Source organism: Orbicella franksi, chromosome 3 (assembly GCF_964199315.1).
Source record: "Orbicella franksi chromosome 3, jaOrbFran1.1, whole genome shotgun sequence".
In the NCBI taxonomy this organism is placed as follows: domain Eukaryota; kingdom Metazoa; phylum Cnidaria; class Anthozoa; order Scleractinia; family Merulinidae; genus Orbicella; species Orbicella franksi.
This window is the reverse complement of record NC_138147.1, coordinates 15,600,519-15,613,591: the sequence shown is the minus strand read 5'-3', so window position 1 is coordinate 15,613,591 and position 13,073 is coordinate 15,600,519. Positions and strand designations below refer to the sequence as shown.

At 38.9% G+C, this 13,073-nt stretch overlaps 1 protein-coding gene across 8 annotated transcripts in view; it reads left to right on the top strand.

Moving 5' to 3' along the window:
* The window catches only part of LOC145481473 (uncharacterized), a 28,293-nt gene that overhangs the window by 5,484 nt on the left and 9,736 nt on the right, over positions 1-13,073 (top strand). For 3 of the 8 annotated variants that reach the window (XM_081459973.1, XM_081459972.1, XM_081459976.1), the window contains exons 1-4: positions 3,979-4,072; positions 4,220-4,388; positions 4,657-4,801; positions 5,361-5,608. In XM_081459973.1, the coding sequence (XP_081316099.1) occupies positions 4,057-4,072; positions 4,220-4,388; positions 4,657-4,801; positions 5,361-5,608 (578 nt within the window). In that variant the 5' untranslated portion in view covers positions 3,979-4,056. Of the gene's footprint in view, positions 1-91; positions 149-3,456; positions 3,596-3,978; positions 4,073-4,219; positions 4,389-4,656; positions 4,802-5,360; positions 5,613-5,999; positions 6,088-13,073 lie in introns of those variants that run through there. The other 5 variants (XM_081459974.1, XM_081459977.1, XM_081459971.1 and 2 more) reach the window with 5 other exon arrangements.

The window sequence follows — 13,073 nt, the reverse complement described above, 5'->3', positions numbered from 1 at the left end:
TTGAGTGTATACATGAAACTATCAACATGAACAGCAATAATACATTTGGTTCCTAAAAATGCTAAGGTATATTTTTTTGCCTCAAATACAGAGTTATGCGGCTTTGCCTGGATCTTTACTCCCGAAACCCTGATATACCCTCAATAAGGTGTGTATAAAAAAAAAACCATAAGTAGTTTAAAATATGTTTTCCTGAATTTAATTTTATTTATTTTACAAGGGGTACCATATCTTTGCCCAATGCTTAAAACTTTTTTTATATAGAAAGAACAGTTTCATTTTGAGTGCCATACTAAATCAAAACCATATCACTTGTACTCATTTACCAGTCCATCCTCACAAAGCACAAATTAATCATGTGCATGCATATGCAATTTGATTACAGTTAATGTGTGCCCTATTTACTAGAAAGATAAAAAAAAATTGGCAAGATACTTAAGAGTCCCTGGCCACAAATATGGAAAATAACTCGGCAAGGGTCAAAAATTCAATTTCGCTCATATTCTTATGGTAGATAGGCTAAGGCATGACAAAAACTTCTGGATAGTTTTTTTGGCAAAATATCCTTTTATTTCAAAGAAATATGCAAATTACCAAATTCCGTTAAAATCGTCATTTGACACACCATTTTATTAAACAGGTTTGAGAGCCTTGCATGCAAAACCACATCATTCTTCTGTCTTTAAAACACTCAAATATTTTTGGGCAATGCTTAAGTGTGTACTGGGTTGATTTTAGGGAATGTTGCGTCGTCTTTTTGGGTGCAAAATAATTAAATTTCGAAGACATGTATTTCATTCACTTAAAGGTACTTTGTGAATATAATTAATTTTCACCATGTGCAAAACTTTCAACTGGATTAAGCCTCTGGTGGTTGAATCGCAGAAGGATGGTCAACAGATTCCTGTAAAAACTTCTTTGGGCAAATGATTGTGAGCGACACGAGAACTTTTCAAAGTACGTTAAAAATGCAAATATTTGACCATCCGTCGTCAAATTTCAGTTTACGGGTTAGACATATATTTTAGCAAGTGCCACATGACTTGACCTATATTAAGTTGAAACAGACACAGAGCTGATAATTTTGAAATGTTCTAACCTTATTTGCTGTAAAAGGCAGGTCCAAAGCCGATTTGACGTGTTTCTCTCACCATTCGTTGCACATAAAGCAGAAGTTTGCTTTTGTTTACATAACGTCCGACTTTACATTGCCAACTGTCAACTTATTTAATGGTCGAATACCATGAATCTGTGACCCTCTTGACACATATGATCACCACTGCATCTAAGTCAAACAGCTAAGTCATTTGTAAATAGTTGCTTGCTTTGCACTACACCAAAATATTACATTTGATCATCATGCTTTGATCTATTGCTGCTTGAATCCTTGCTTGCAGCGGTTCCTTGTTTGTTCGTCACACAATGTTGTCATCCCATTTTAGGGGGTAGGGGTAGGACAATTTCTATCCCAATACGTAAGGCTCCGTAAGGCTTGGAACCACTGGGAACACACAATCTTGTTGAGTAGGAAGAGATTAAATTAAGAAATGAAAAGAATGAATAGCTGGTTTTCACATGACGTTACTAAAATTCGAACTACAAAACTACTGATCTTCCTGAGATTTTACTTTAATGATGTATAAGAGTAGCTGAAAACAAATATTCATACAAATTTTCGCTGCGAATGGGTTCTTGGTTTTGTGATACACTACAATTGAATTTCTAAGCTTTTGCGTGACGCGGCATTTACATGACGGCCTAGAGAGCTGTCATGATGGTTAAAAAAGTGACTTATTTCGGGGAACTTGGCTATCTGAACAGTTCATGTCTTACAAAAAGTATTATTTTAACGTTTTAGAGTTCCTTGAGGGATAAATTCATGCTTTTGTAGCAAAACTCGGTGACAGATGTTTCTGTTGGTTTCCGGCCGCCACGTTGGTGCCCATACGGATGGGAACCAGCATGGCGTCTCCATACAAATCTCTATAAATTTGGGAAAAAAAATTACTCTGCGTATCTCGCATAAGAAAAATTGCTGTGACCAGAATTTTGGCGAGAGTCTTTGCATATTTACCTTCTTTCATTTCCCAGATTCTGGACTTTATCTATTGACTGGTTTTGATTTTTATTTTGATCTATTTTGAATTGCGTGACGCTGAAAACCAGCAATAGTTAACCTTTGTCCCTGTTGTCATCTTTTACTTGATCACCGCTACCTACATGTGCTGCGTAATACTGTAACGCTAAACTCGTACCTAGGTCTTTTCATGCTGTGCAATTATTTTTGGTTTACATATAATACAGTAGGCTACCCTCGGGGAAATGGGAGGTGACCGCATAATAGGGGTTGACTGCTTAATAAAGGTTGGTGCCTTGAATATTTTTTGCTATTGGGTTATAAATTTCTTGGTGAACATGGAGTCAATTCAAGACAATCATGATAGACTTGTGTTTGAATTATCACTCGTCACCTTCAGTTTCAGACTCTTATCTGCCATCACCCTTTTTAAATTTTGGGTGGCCGCCTAATAGGGGTAGAGACAATAGAGAAACCCTTATTGGAACGAAAAGGTAACTGGTCTATAGGGGTTTATTTACAGTATTTTACTGACAATAATTTTGCACTGTATTGAAAACAATCCTCTATTTTCTGTTACAAACATACCAATGCCTCGCCACGAAACAAACAAAATATGCCAAATAAAATGGCATGGCCAGGGTTTGTTTACTCATGTAATTACTTATTAAATTTAGTCTGTTTTTCTCACGAATTAGACTCATGATTTCCTGTTTTTATTTCAGCTAGTTCTTGCTTCATCGATCTATAATTTGTTTATGGTGATTTTTTTAACTTGTTGTAGTGAGTACAAGCATTAGCCTTATCAGCTGTTGTCTGAAATATCAGAACGTACAACAAACGTGATTTGGACCAAGGCCACGTACACTGTAGAATACGATTATATAAATATACACATATTATTATATAACTTCACAGAAGTTCAGGTCTCACAAGTAATCATTGTTTTATTACATATATATGAACAGGTAAACAATGAATAAATTGTTTCACTTATCCTGAGAGTGCTCTATACAAAATAGATCAAACTGCAGCATATGCCGTGACAGCATTGCGTGACAAACAGATAACGGCTGTAAGATTGTACTGTGCCAACACGCTTATCGGCAATGGTAAGCAATCAATCAAAGGTAGTATTTTGGTGCAGCGTAAAGCAAGCAACTATCTACAAATGACTCAGCTGTTTTTGACTTAGATGCAGTGGTGATCATATGTGCCGAAAGATAGTCACAGATTCATGGTATTCAACCAATAATAGGTTGACAGTAGGCGATGTACATCGGATGAATTCCTATGCATTTTAATAATTGAATCCTGGCTATTAAACTGCTCCATATTATTTTTAAGTGACAGTTTATATTAGGAAATATCATTTACAGGCTTTATAAAAACAAAGTCAAGGAGGCAGTTGGTTGGAACCCAGAGGTTTTGAGATGGTGCCTTAATGCAGCCAAGGAAAGTGGAGTGAAAGAAGCAGATTATGCGGGTGGTTTAGTCATTGACGAAATGAAGATTCAGGTACCTTTTCAGACAGGAAAAAATTACTTTCTAGGTCAGCTAAATTAGAAAATATTTCATTGTGTAGTAACATTTACGTAAGTTTGTTGGACACAATGTTTTGTTCCATAAATAATCCATACATCTCTCATGGAAGGGATTTTTTCTAAGACCCCTAGCCCCACAGGAAAGTCCTATTTAAAACTTCATGAATTTCCTTAAGTTATTTGACCTTTGAGACTCCCCACCCCCCCCCCCCCACCCTCAGGAATTTCCAGTCCCTTCCATGGGGGTGTATGGGCATTTTCTGAAGATACATGATCTGACTCATAGTCGATAGGAGAGCTATAATCTTGTATATTGTAATTGACCAATATACATTATCTTTGGTAAAAAATTGTCAGGAGAATTTAGAGATGACCAACACTGGTGGCAAACACAAGCTTGTTGGTTTTGTTGACCTTGGATAAGGTCATGAGCTCATGACAGCTCTATCAGGCAAGACTAATTTACCTATACTCATCTGTACCTATTGAATACTTTCAGTTTAGAAACATTCCAAGCTGTATTTCACACTTAAAAAGATGTCCATTTTGGAATCTGCTACTGTCATTAAACGCATAAAATTCTTTAATTTGCTTGTAGGAAAAGGTGATGAACCAGAACTTGCTACTCCTGTGCTGCAGTTCATTTATGTCAGTGACAATGGGTTTAGGTTTCCTGTTGCACAATTCCTGTCCAAAGATTGCACTCCAAGCAGTTTGTACTTCTGTTTCTGGGATGGGGTCCTGGCAATGTTGGAGATTGGATTTGAGTGAGTACATGTATAACAATTAAACCTTATGATTAAATAAATCATTAAATCTGACAATTTTGATGTTGGAATATGAGAACCTATATTTCAGTTGATTACCTAAGAATTTCTATACTTAGAGGGTTTACATAAAACTTACTTCAGAGAATGACACTTCCATGCAAGTTATTGCAACCTTAAATCTATGAACAAAAAATAAAAAATAGTACTGTTATAATATACAATTACCAATGAAATAAGACACATGTTCATGCATGGCTTTTTGTAGGGTATACTGGTGCATCTTAGATGGGGCAGAATGTGACAGGCAGTTCATAAAACTGCACTACAAGGACAAAAACCCAGTTGAGACCAAATTTGTAGCAAGGAACTTCTACACTGGAGGGTCAATGATTTTGATGATGGATCCAAAGGTATTTTGAATGTTTTAAAAAGTAAATATTTCCTTTACCCTGCCTCATTAATCAGCCTTCAATTATGGTCATCTCTAATTTTGTTACACATGCACATACAACTAACAATGTGTTATCTAGATGCTTCTTGAGTAAAAAATTAGCTTCTGGATAACATATTGTTGGCTGTACATATATCTCCAGAAAGTCAGACAACAGAAAAATTAGACTGATCACTGGAATTTTCAGTTAACATGACAGGAAATTTGTGGTTTTTACAAAGTCAAGATTCTGAACAACTGTAGCCAATAATCAGACATTATGTTAGAAAATCAAAACACTCTTAAGTCATAATGTGGCTACACTGTTGCTTAAATACCAATAGCATTAATACTCCTAAGCAGACATTTTATGGACTTTCGATCCTGGTCCAATCCATCCCAGTGTTGTGGAGAACTGAATTGCAATATGTTTGGGAGTCTTAGATATAGTAACTGTTGGAATTATATAACTATACCAAAAGTGTAATATTAATTAAATTATTAAGCTTAATCTATTGATTATTTAATCTTCTTATCAGCATAACATCAAGAAAATAAGGAATAATATTGAAAAAAGCAACCAGAGAGGCCAGCCGAGGTGTTTAAAAGTTAACGGACAACAAATCACTTGGGATCAATTCAAAAGTGCATTTAACTGGGACCAGGAAAGTTTCTCCCTCCCACTGCACAAAAACCTCACATTACAGCATTTTGAGCTTGACCCAGCCAGTAAAATGAGGAATAAGCTTGCAGAAGATGTGCTTGACTCCAAGATGCTATTTCTCATGTAGGTACAAAATCACTGCTAATTCTATTACTACAATTAATGATAATTTGATTATTAAAGTGAATTGCATGTAGTTTTTTTCTAATTGTCTAGCGATAATTCCACTTGTTTAGCCCTGCCGTTAATTTAATCTTGCTGCTGTCAATTGTTATTTCATCTTTTCATAATCAACAGTCTAATATTTATGGTACAAATAAGCATATTTCATGCATCAGTTATATGCAATTTTACAGCTAAGTCCATTGATATGTTATACTATTAGAACATGTTCAAAATTCAGTAAAAAAGTGTTATATTTATCCTGCTTTTAGTCCACTTTTGAGTAACATTTTTATATTTATGCAAACCAAATAATATTACAGTACATTAGCTCTTTTCACTTATATCACAGAAATACCAGGAACATATTACAACCAGTACTGGAGAAGATGAGTCTGCCCTGGATTCTGTTAGATCTCTTTTAGGGCACACTTGTGAACTTGTCAACCTATTTAATGACAGGATTTAATGATTAATGACAGGACTTTACAAATGATTCAAGACTGGAGAAGCTTAACAACTTTTATAGTTGGATGTGTCACTGGGAAGAAAGCACTGGAGAAAACAACAAAGAATTTATCTCAAGCAAATTATGGTTTGATTTACAATCCATGTGCCTTGGTTTCCAGTCACTGGTCCACTACAAATTATGCAGGTTTCTCAGCTCAGGAATTAAACCTTCCATTGTGAATTAAAACTGTGTGGAGAACCACTTCTGTCAAATTTATTCATGTAACGGTCAAAATGACAATCCTACTTTCTTACAGCAACAGTCTTCACCAAATTCAATTAGGCTGAGGCAAACCACAATTAGCCCTAAACGTAATGCATTTTGTAACAGTACCTGTATAGATCAGAGGCCATCACTTCCAAGTTAAAAAAACACTTAATCTCTGGGGGCTAAGTAGAGTCATGCTGATAGGTGCAGAAAATTTTTTAGTTCGTGTTGTAACAGGCCTTTTTTTGGCTAAGGATCAATTCACTATGTTGAAGGGCAGTTATATGGCTGTGATAACATGATTTAATAATGTTAGATTATCTGAAATGTGAAATCTCAGCCCTTGCAGGATAATATTTTTTTTCCTTTGGAATTTTTGAACAAATTGATGCATTTGCTTCTTCCCTGGCTGTAGCTTAAGGTTCCCATAGGCATGGCAATTCTTTCACATGAAAATACAAAAATTAAAGTTGTTGTAAATACCAGTAGTTTGTTTATTAGCCCGCCTTATATATAACTACTGAAGCACACCTGTGTGTAGGGTGTGTATGACCAGTAGAATTCTTATTACAGCCTTAATATATGCTTATTTCTATCTAGAATTAAAAGGCAGTTGTATTTGTTTGTTACAAATATACACCATAACTTAAGAATTCTCATTTTGCAAAGGATTGAATTAGTAGTCACAGGATTGAATTTAGTTTGTGAGTGATTTGCTCCTGTGGTTGAAGGTGCTACTTATTTTGAAGATTAGCCCACCAGGGATCAAAAGTTGTCAGATTTATTTGAACTAGAGTTTACACGGCTCATTGCGTCCGTGGTTACATCGTAGTCAACTGAAATTGAAATAATTATGAGATAAATTACTATTGACAACATTCTAAATCGAAGCGACAAACGATTTCAGAACTTACAAGTGTCAAAACCCTTTGAGCACCATCTTGATGCTTACGCTTACGAATGTTGATGACTTGGCTTCGAATGTCGTTACATGATGAATTTTTCCTTTTAAACTTAATTCACATGACCTGTTTTTCCCACCTTGCGTAGTCGAGGCGATTTTGCAATTACCAACGATAATGAATTCTAATTCTTTTTATGTGCAACTGAACATCCAAATCACTCCTCCCCAGTGCGGAAATTAGGTCTAATTGATTAGTTCTAATTGAGCAATGACTACGAGGTGATAGTGTTCAATGATGAGTAGCATGAGAAAATAGCATTAGTGTTGTTTCTCTGAATAGGCTTAATTGACAACTTGTGGATTGGTCTGTCATATTCACTACTCTGGGTCTTGATTCTCGCCTTTCTGACCAGGCCATCGTTTCCTGGATATGTGGCAACGACACGAGCCAGCTTCCATTGTGATCTTTCCTGATTCGGGTCCAACTCCAAAACTAAATCATCAACCTCAACATTTTCTCTAGTTCAGAACCACTTGTTTCATGGTAACAGATTTGGTGCAAAGTATCTCATCCAGCATTTCCAGAATTCATTCACTCGATCTTGGGTACTTCTTAGATGTCTGGGGTTTACCCTTTCCTCAGATTCTGGTTGAGGGAGTGGGAGATGATGACCCATGAGAATATCGTTTGGTGTGATGGGTGGACCTTTCCAGATATCATTAGAACTTGGATACAGAGGACATCCATTGATGATTTAGGTTGTCTCCAACAGAAATGTTCTCTGTTGCTCTTTGGTAAAGGCTTGACTCTTGTAGATAGCATCGAGACCTTGTCTGACAGACTTGATGAGAGTTTCCACGACACCATTTTGATGGCTTGCATGAGGTATATTCCATAGCCATTTGAAATCACTACGGAAATCCTTGGATAGAACACTTTGAATCTTGGGAATGTTCCAGTTCCGCATAATTTCTTTCACTGACAAAGTTTGTACCACAGTCAGACTAACAAACACTTGGGTGACCACACAAGCTCGTGAAACGACGGAACGCCATCAAAAAGGCATCAGATGTTTTGTCATTGACAAGTTCTAAGTGAACTGCTCTTGTTGTCATGCAGGTGAATATTACGACTTGAGCTTCTTCAGAATCTTCCGATTAAGCTTTATATGCAAGGGTCCAAACATGTCAATGGCGGTGTTGGAAAAAGGGGGAAAACCTGCTGCCACTTGTAAGGAGGGGATCTGCCCCATTAGCTGGTCCAGCAGTTTCTTCCGAAGTTTCCTGCAGGTGGTGCACTTTGCAGTGAGACTTTGGACATGCTGCAAACTCCTATTATCCAGTACTTTCTTCTGGCTTCATGAATTAAGCTCTTGTAGCCACACTGCACGCCTGGTGTGCAGATGACGCAGCAGCAGCTTGACAAGTAGATGGTCGTGTGGTAGGATTACTGGTTTTCTCATTTCTGGTGGGGACGATCTGGCATCTTCGAGACGTCCATGAGCTCGAATTAGACTGTCTTCGTCCAGGCTTGGAATCAACTTCTTGTCAATGATGGATGAATCTAAGTGTAGTTGGCTCCACTTGAACAGTTGATTCTGAGACTCTTTCAATTCTTGAACAGTGATAGGGCCTGTCTTTGCATTCTTCTTTCTAGCATTTTGGGCGAAACGGCGAACGTAAGTGAGTGTTCTCCGTATCTTCGGGAGTGTTGAACAGGTCTTCAGTAAATGGTGAAGAATGGTGTTATCTTCTCCTAGTTTGGCATTAGCTTCTGCTGTGGTAGCTTCGTGTTTCACAGCATTAACATTTGCTATGGCTGTTTCATGCTTCTCAGATGTGTCAGCCTTCTCTGAGGTTTTCATTTCCTTCAAGACTTCAACTTCTTCTACACGAGTACTTTGGTCTTCAGCTCGAAAACTGGGCCATTTGGCTTTGGGCAATTGGAGGAAAGATGGTCCCTCTAGCCAATCTGTAAGTTGTGATAGTTCGGTTTCTCTTGTGAGTGTGTCGGCGGGATTACTCTTTGACCTTATGTAGCAGAAGTCATCAACTCCAACAGTTTCTTGTATCTCTGCTACTCTCGCCGATAAGAAAGGCTTAAACTTTTGTGATGGGGTCTTTATCCACGACAAGACAGTAGAGAAGTCCACCCAGAAGATTCTTTTGCAATCTTGGATGTTTGCGAACTGCAGTGACGTTCTGCAAGTGTCGTACATCCTTGTAACTGTTAAACAACCCATGAGTTCCAGTCTTGGGACTGTTTTCGTTTTCATTAACATTCATTAACTCCCAATGGAGGAAAATGACTGCGCTGTATGCTTTCTTGCCTCCATCACAGAATCCATGGACTTGCGGTACCCCAACTGCATGACTTGAATTCAACTTTTGGTTGAATTCAAACGCTAGAAGATGATTCATGGTTTGCACATTTTCCTTCCACTTGCTTTGAACGCTTGCTGGCAGGATCTCGTCCCAGTCATACCCAGAGCTCCACAAGTCTTGTAGGTCGATTCTGAACTTGATTGCTACAGGCAGCCTGAGACCAATGGGATCCCAGAATTGACCAACAAGACCTAGGTAACGTCTCTTTGTCAGGACATCCAAGTGGCCAAGCTCATTCTTTTTCAAGGTAAACTTGTCTGCCTGTTTATCCCATCTTAGACCAAGTAGGTCTGTGTATCTTTCACCGTTGGATTGGTCAATTCCTGCCTGATTGGAATGCCAAGCTTTGATGTGGAAGTGACCTTTCTTGAGGATAGTGTCAATGTCATTGGTAATCTGTTTTGCTTTTGATTTAGTTTCTCTGGACCCACCAATATCATCCACGTACACATGGTCTTGAACTTCCTTTGCGGCTTCCGGAAAGTTCAATCTGAGCCATTGATATACAGTTGGTGAATCAGTTGTCTTACTCCTCCACAGAAATCTGTGATAAACTTGGTCATCTGGATGCACCAATACTTGATTGAACATCTTGCGGACATCGCCAGTGAATGCTACTTCGTTCCATCGCCATGCTGCCAGTACATCGAGGAGACTATTGATGAAGGTAGGACCTTTCTCAAGATGATCGTTAAGGGACAAACCATCGTGACCTTTTGAAGATGAGTCATAGACAAGTCGAACTTTTGTCGTCCTTTCTGGCGTGAACACGGCTTATAGTGGTAGGTACCATTCTGGTTTACCATGGTCGATTTGTTCAGGTGGAACGTTGGTCACAAAGTTCTGCTCTAGTAACTTTTGAACTTCCTCGTCAACAACTTTGAAGTAACCCTATTTCCGGAACGACTTTTCAGCCAAAAACATCCTTTTCAGAGCAATGTCGTAGTTACTTCGTTTGGGAGGTCCTCCTTCTTTCCAGGGCATCTTCACTTGTATTCTCCCGTCGACTTAAGTAGTTGAAGCTGCAAGGGACTTCATGAACTTGCTTTCACATGACACGTTTTCACTGTACGTACAGAGTTTGGTTGGTCTGACGCCAAGGAGGTCTTGGTGAAGAAGTCTCGATATCCTCCACGGCACTTACTGTCCCGACCTCTATAGACTGAATTTCAGATGTGGCAGAGCTGTTTGACTCGAACTGTCCCAAAACGTACCATCCAAGGTTCTCCTGGTTCTCCAGACGCTGTGTGGATATCAACGAAGGCTTCTACGAAGTCTGTACTGTTAGGAGATCTATGGCACGGCCCGAAAGATGTAGCTTATCTGAAACGTTCTTCAGATGGGTGTAATGTCCCACTTGCTCCTTAGAAATTGTTTTGGCACTACTGCAAGGTCTTGTAACAGTGTACACCTGAAGGGTCTTCCAAATATCCTCGTCAGTAAGTGAGGCAACTGTGATATCGATTATCTGTGAAGGTTCGCTCTTTTTCTTCCCACCAGCCAGATTCATAGTGAGATGCATTGCTGATCCACTTAAGCCGAGTCGTCTAGCGGCATTTTTGGAGAGTAGGCTAGTATTCGATCCAGAGTCCAGCATTGCAAAGACCTTGACAAAGTTTCCATTTCTGGTCATGACTTTAACATTTAGTGCAGGGCACAAACCAGTAACGGGTTTTAACTTGCTTTTCTGGTACACAGTATTTCCTTCGATGTTGCCGTTCCATGTAGCAGATGGTCCTTGGAATTGACTTTGGAAATGTGCTGCTTTTGGATTCAAACTTGTGTTTGTGTCACCAGCCTTTTCATTGTGTAGAGACCGGTGGTGGTTTTTTCTGCATTTGTCGCAGGTTGAACCATCAGGTTTTTTGCAATCGTTTGTGTGATGCGCTTTCAGACACTTGCGACATTGCCAATGTACCTTAACAATCTCCCACTTTTGATTGACTTTTAAATTCTGGAACTTAGGACAGGCAGCCAGGTGATGTTTGGGTTTAAAGTCAAGTGGACACGTTTCATCATCAGTTTCTTCGCTGTTAGTGGCGTTATTTTCTGTCTTTTTGGGACCTTTGTCTCGGCGACCTTCATTTCTTCCCTCAGAGGAAGTGCTGGTTTTGTCTCGAGAGGGAATACTTGCTTCCTGCTGTAACCAGGCAATGAGGTTGCTGACGGTTTCGTCATTCCCTTCTCTTTTCATCTCTTTGCCAAAATTTGAATTGTCCTTTGGATAAAGTTTGGACAAAAGTTGGGACATAAGGAACAGTGCTTCTGAGGACTCTAGCACAGGACACCCATTGTCTTCCACATCGTTTATGTAACAAGCTATTGTTGTGGCGAAGTGTGTAAAGGACTTGGAATCTCATTTGGCTGGGCTGAGATTGTTTATTTCAGATAGCCATTCATCCATTAGTTTTTCGCCTGTCAGCGAACTCGGTATCCAAGATTTTCCTTGGGCTATCAATGGTTTTGCAGGTTTTCACCTGGTCAGTCCACCACGATCCTTGTGGGATCGCATTTCGGAAACGGTGCAATTGTTCGTCTTTATCTTGGCCATATTTCGTCATCCAATGACTGAATTCCTTTTTCCAGGTGGCATAAGATCTGCGACCTCTATCCCATGTTGGTACTGGCAATCGTCGTAGACCACTTAAATTTGGTTTTGATCCTAGGGTGTCTGCCATTTTTGCCACTGCTGTTGGCATTTACGATATTGATGATGTCAAAGCTTCCAAGGTTACAGAGCTTTTGGAAGTTTCAGAGGAATTCTGTTCCTTTTGATAGGCAGCAAATTTCAAAGCAATTTGAAGAAAGTCAGCCTTGACTTTGTCTCCAAGTTTCTTGGTTGTTAACAAGAGTTCCTCGTCAGTCTCAGTGCTATCATCAACCAGTTTGTCTAAAATGGTTTCTTGCTGCTTTTTGATAAGCCTGTATCTTGTCTCCACTTGATTAAAAGCTGTTTCAAGTGTTTTTACTTCTGGTTTTACTGAGAAAATGATTTCAAATTCTTCTATTAACTCGTACAGGATTTTGCCAGCATTTTCCATCTTTCCTGTGAGGGTTTTGATGTCTACTTTAGGCGGCATTTTGAGAAGAATTCAACTTATTTAGGCTTTAGCTCCAGCTTCGTTTACATGCGGTGTTACTACCAGCAAGGTCGTCGTCCTTGATGTGGTAATCCAGCAACGAAGATGAAAATGAAATGAAAATGTCAAACAAATCAGATATTCTTACTTGTCCTTAGCAAAGACAGTTCAGCGTAATCTTGATGAAGATCCGGTGTAATTCGAGAGCATGCACGACGATTCCGTTAATCAGTGACGGCTCAACTTGACCTTGTGGTACGAAGTTCGGCGGTTGTCGATAATTTCACGATTCGGCGTAATCTTTGATGACAAATTTTGACTGATTTGCTTCTATAGTAA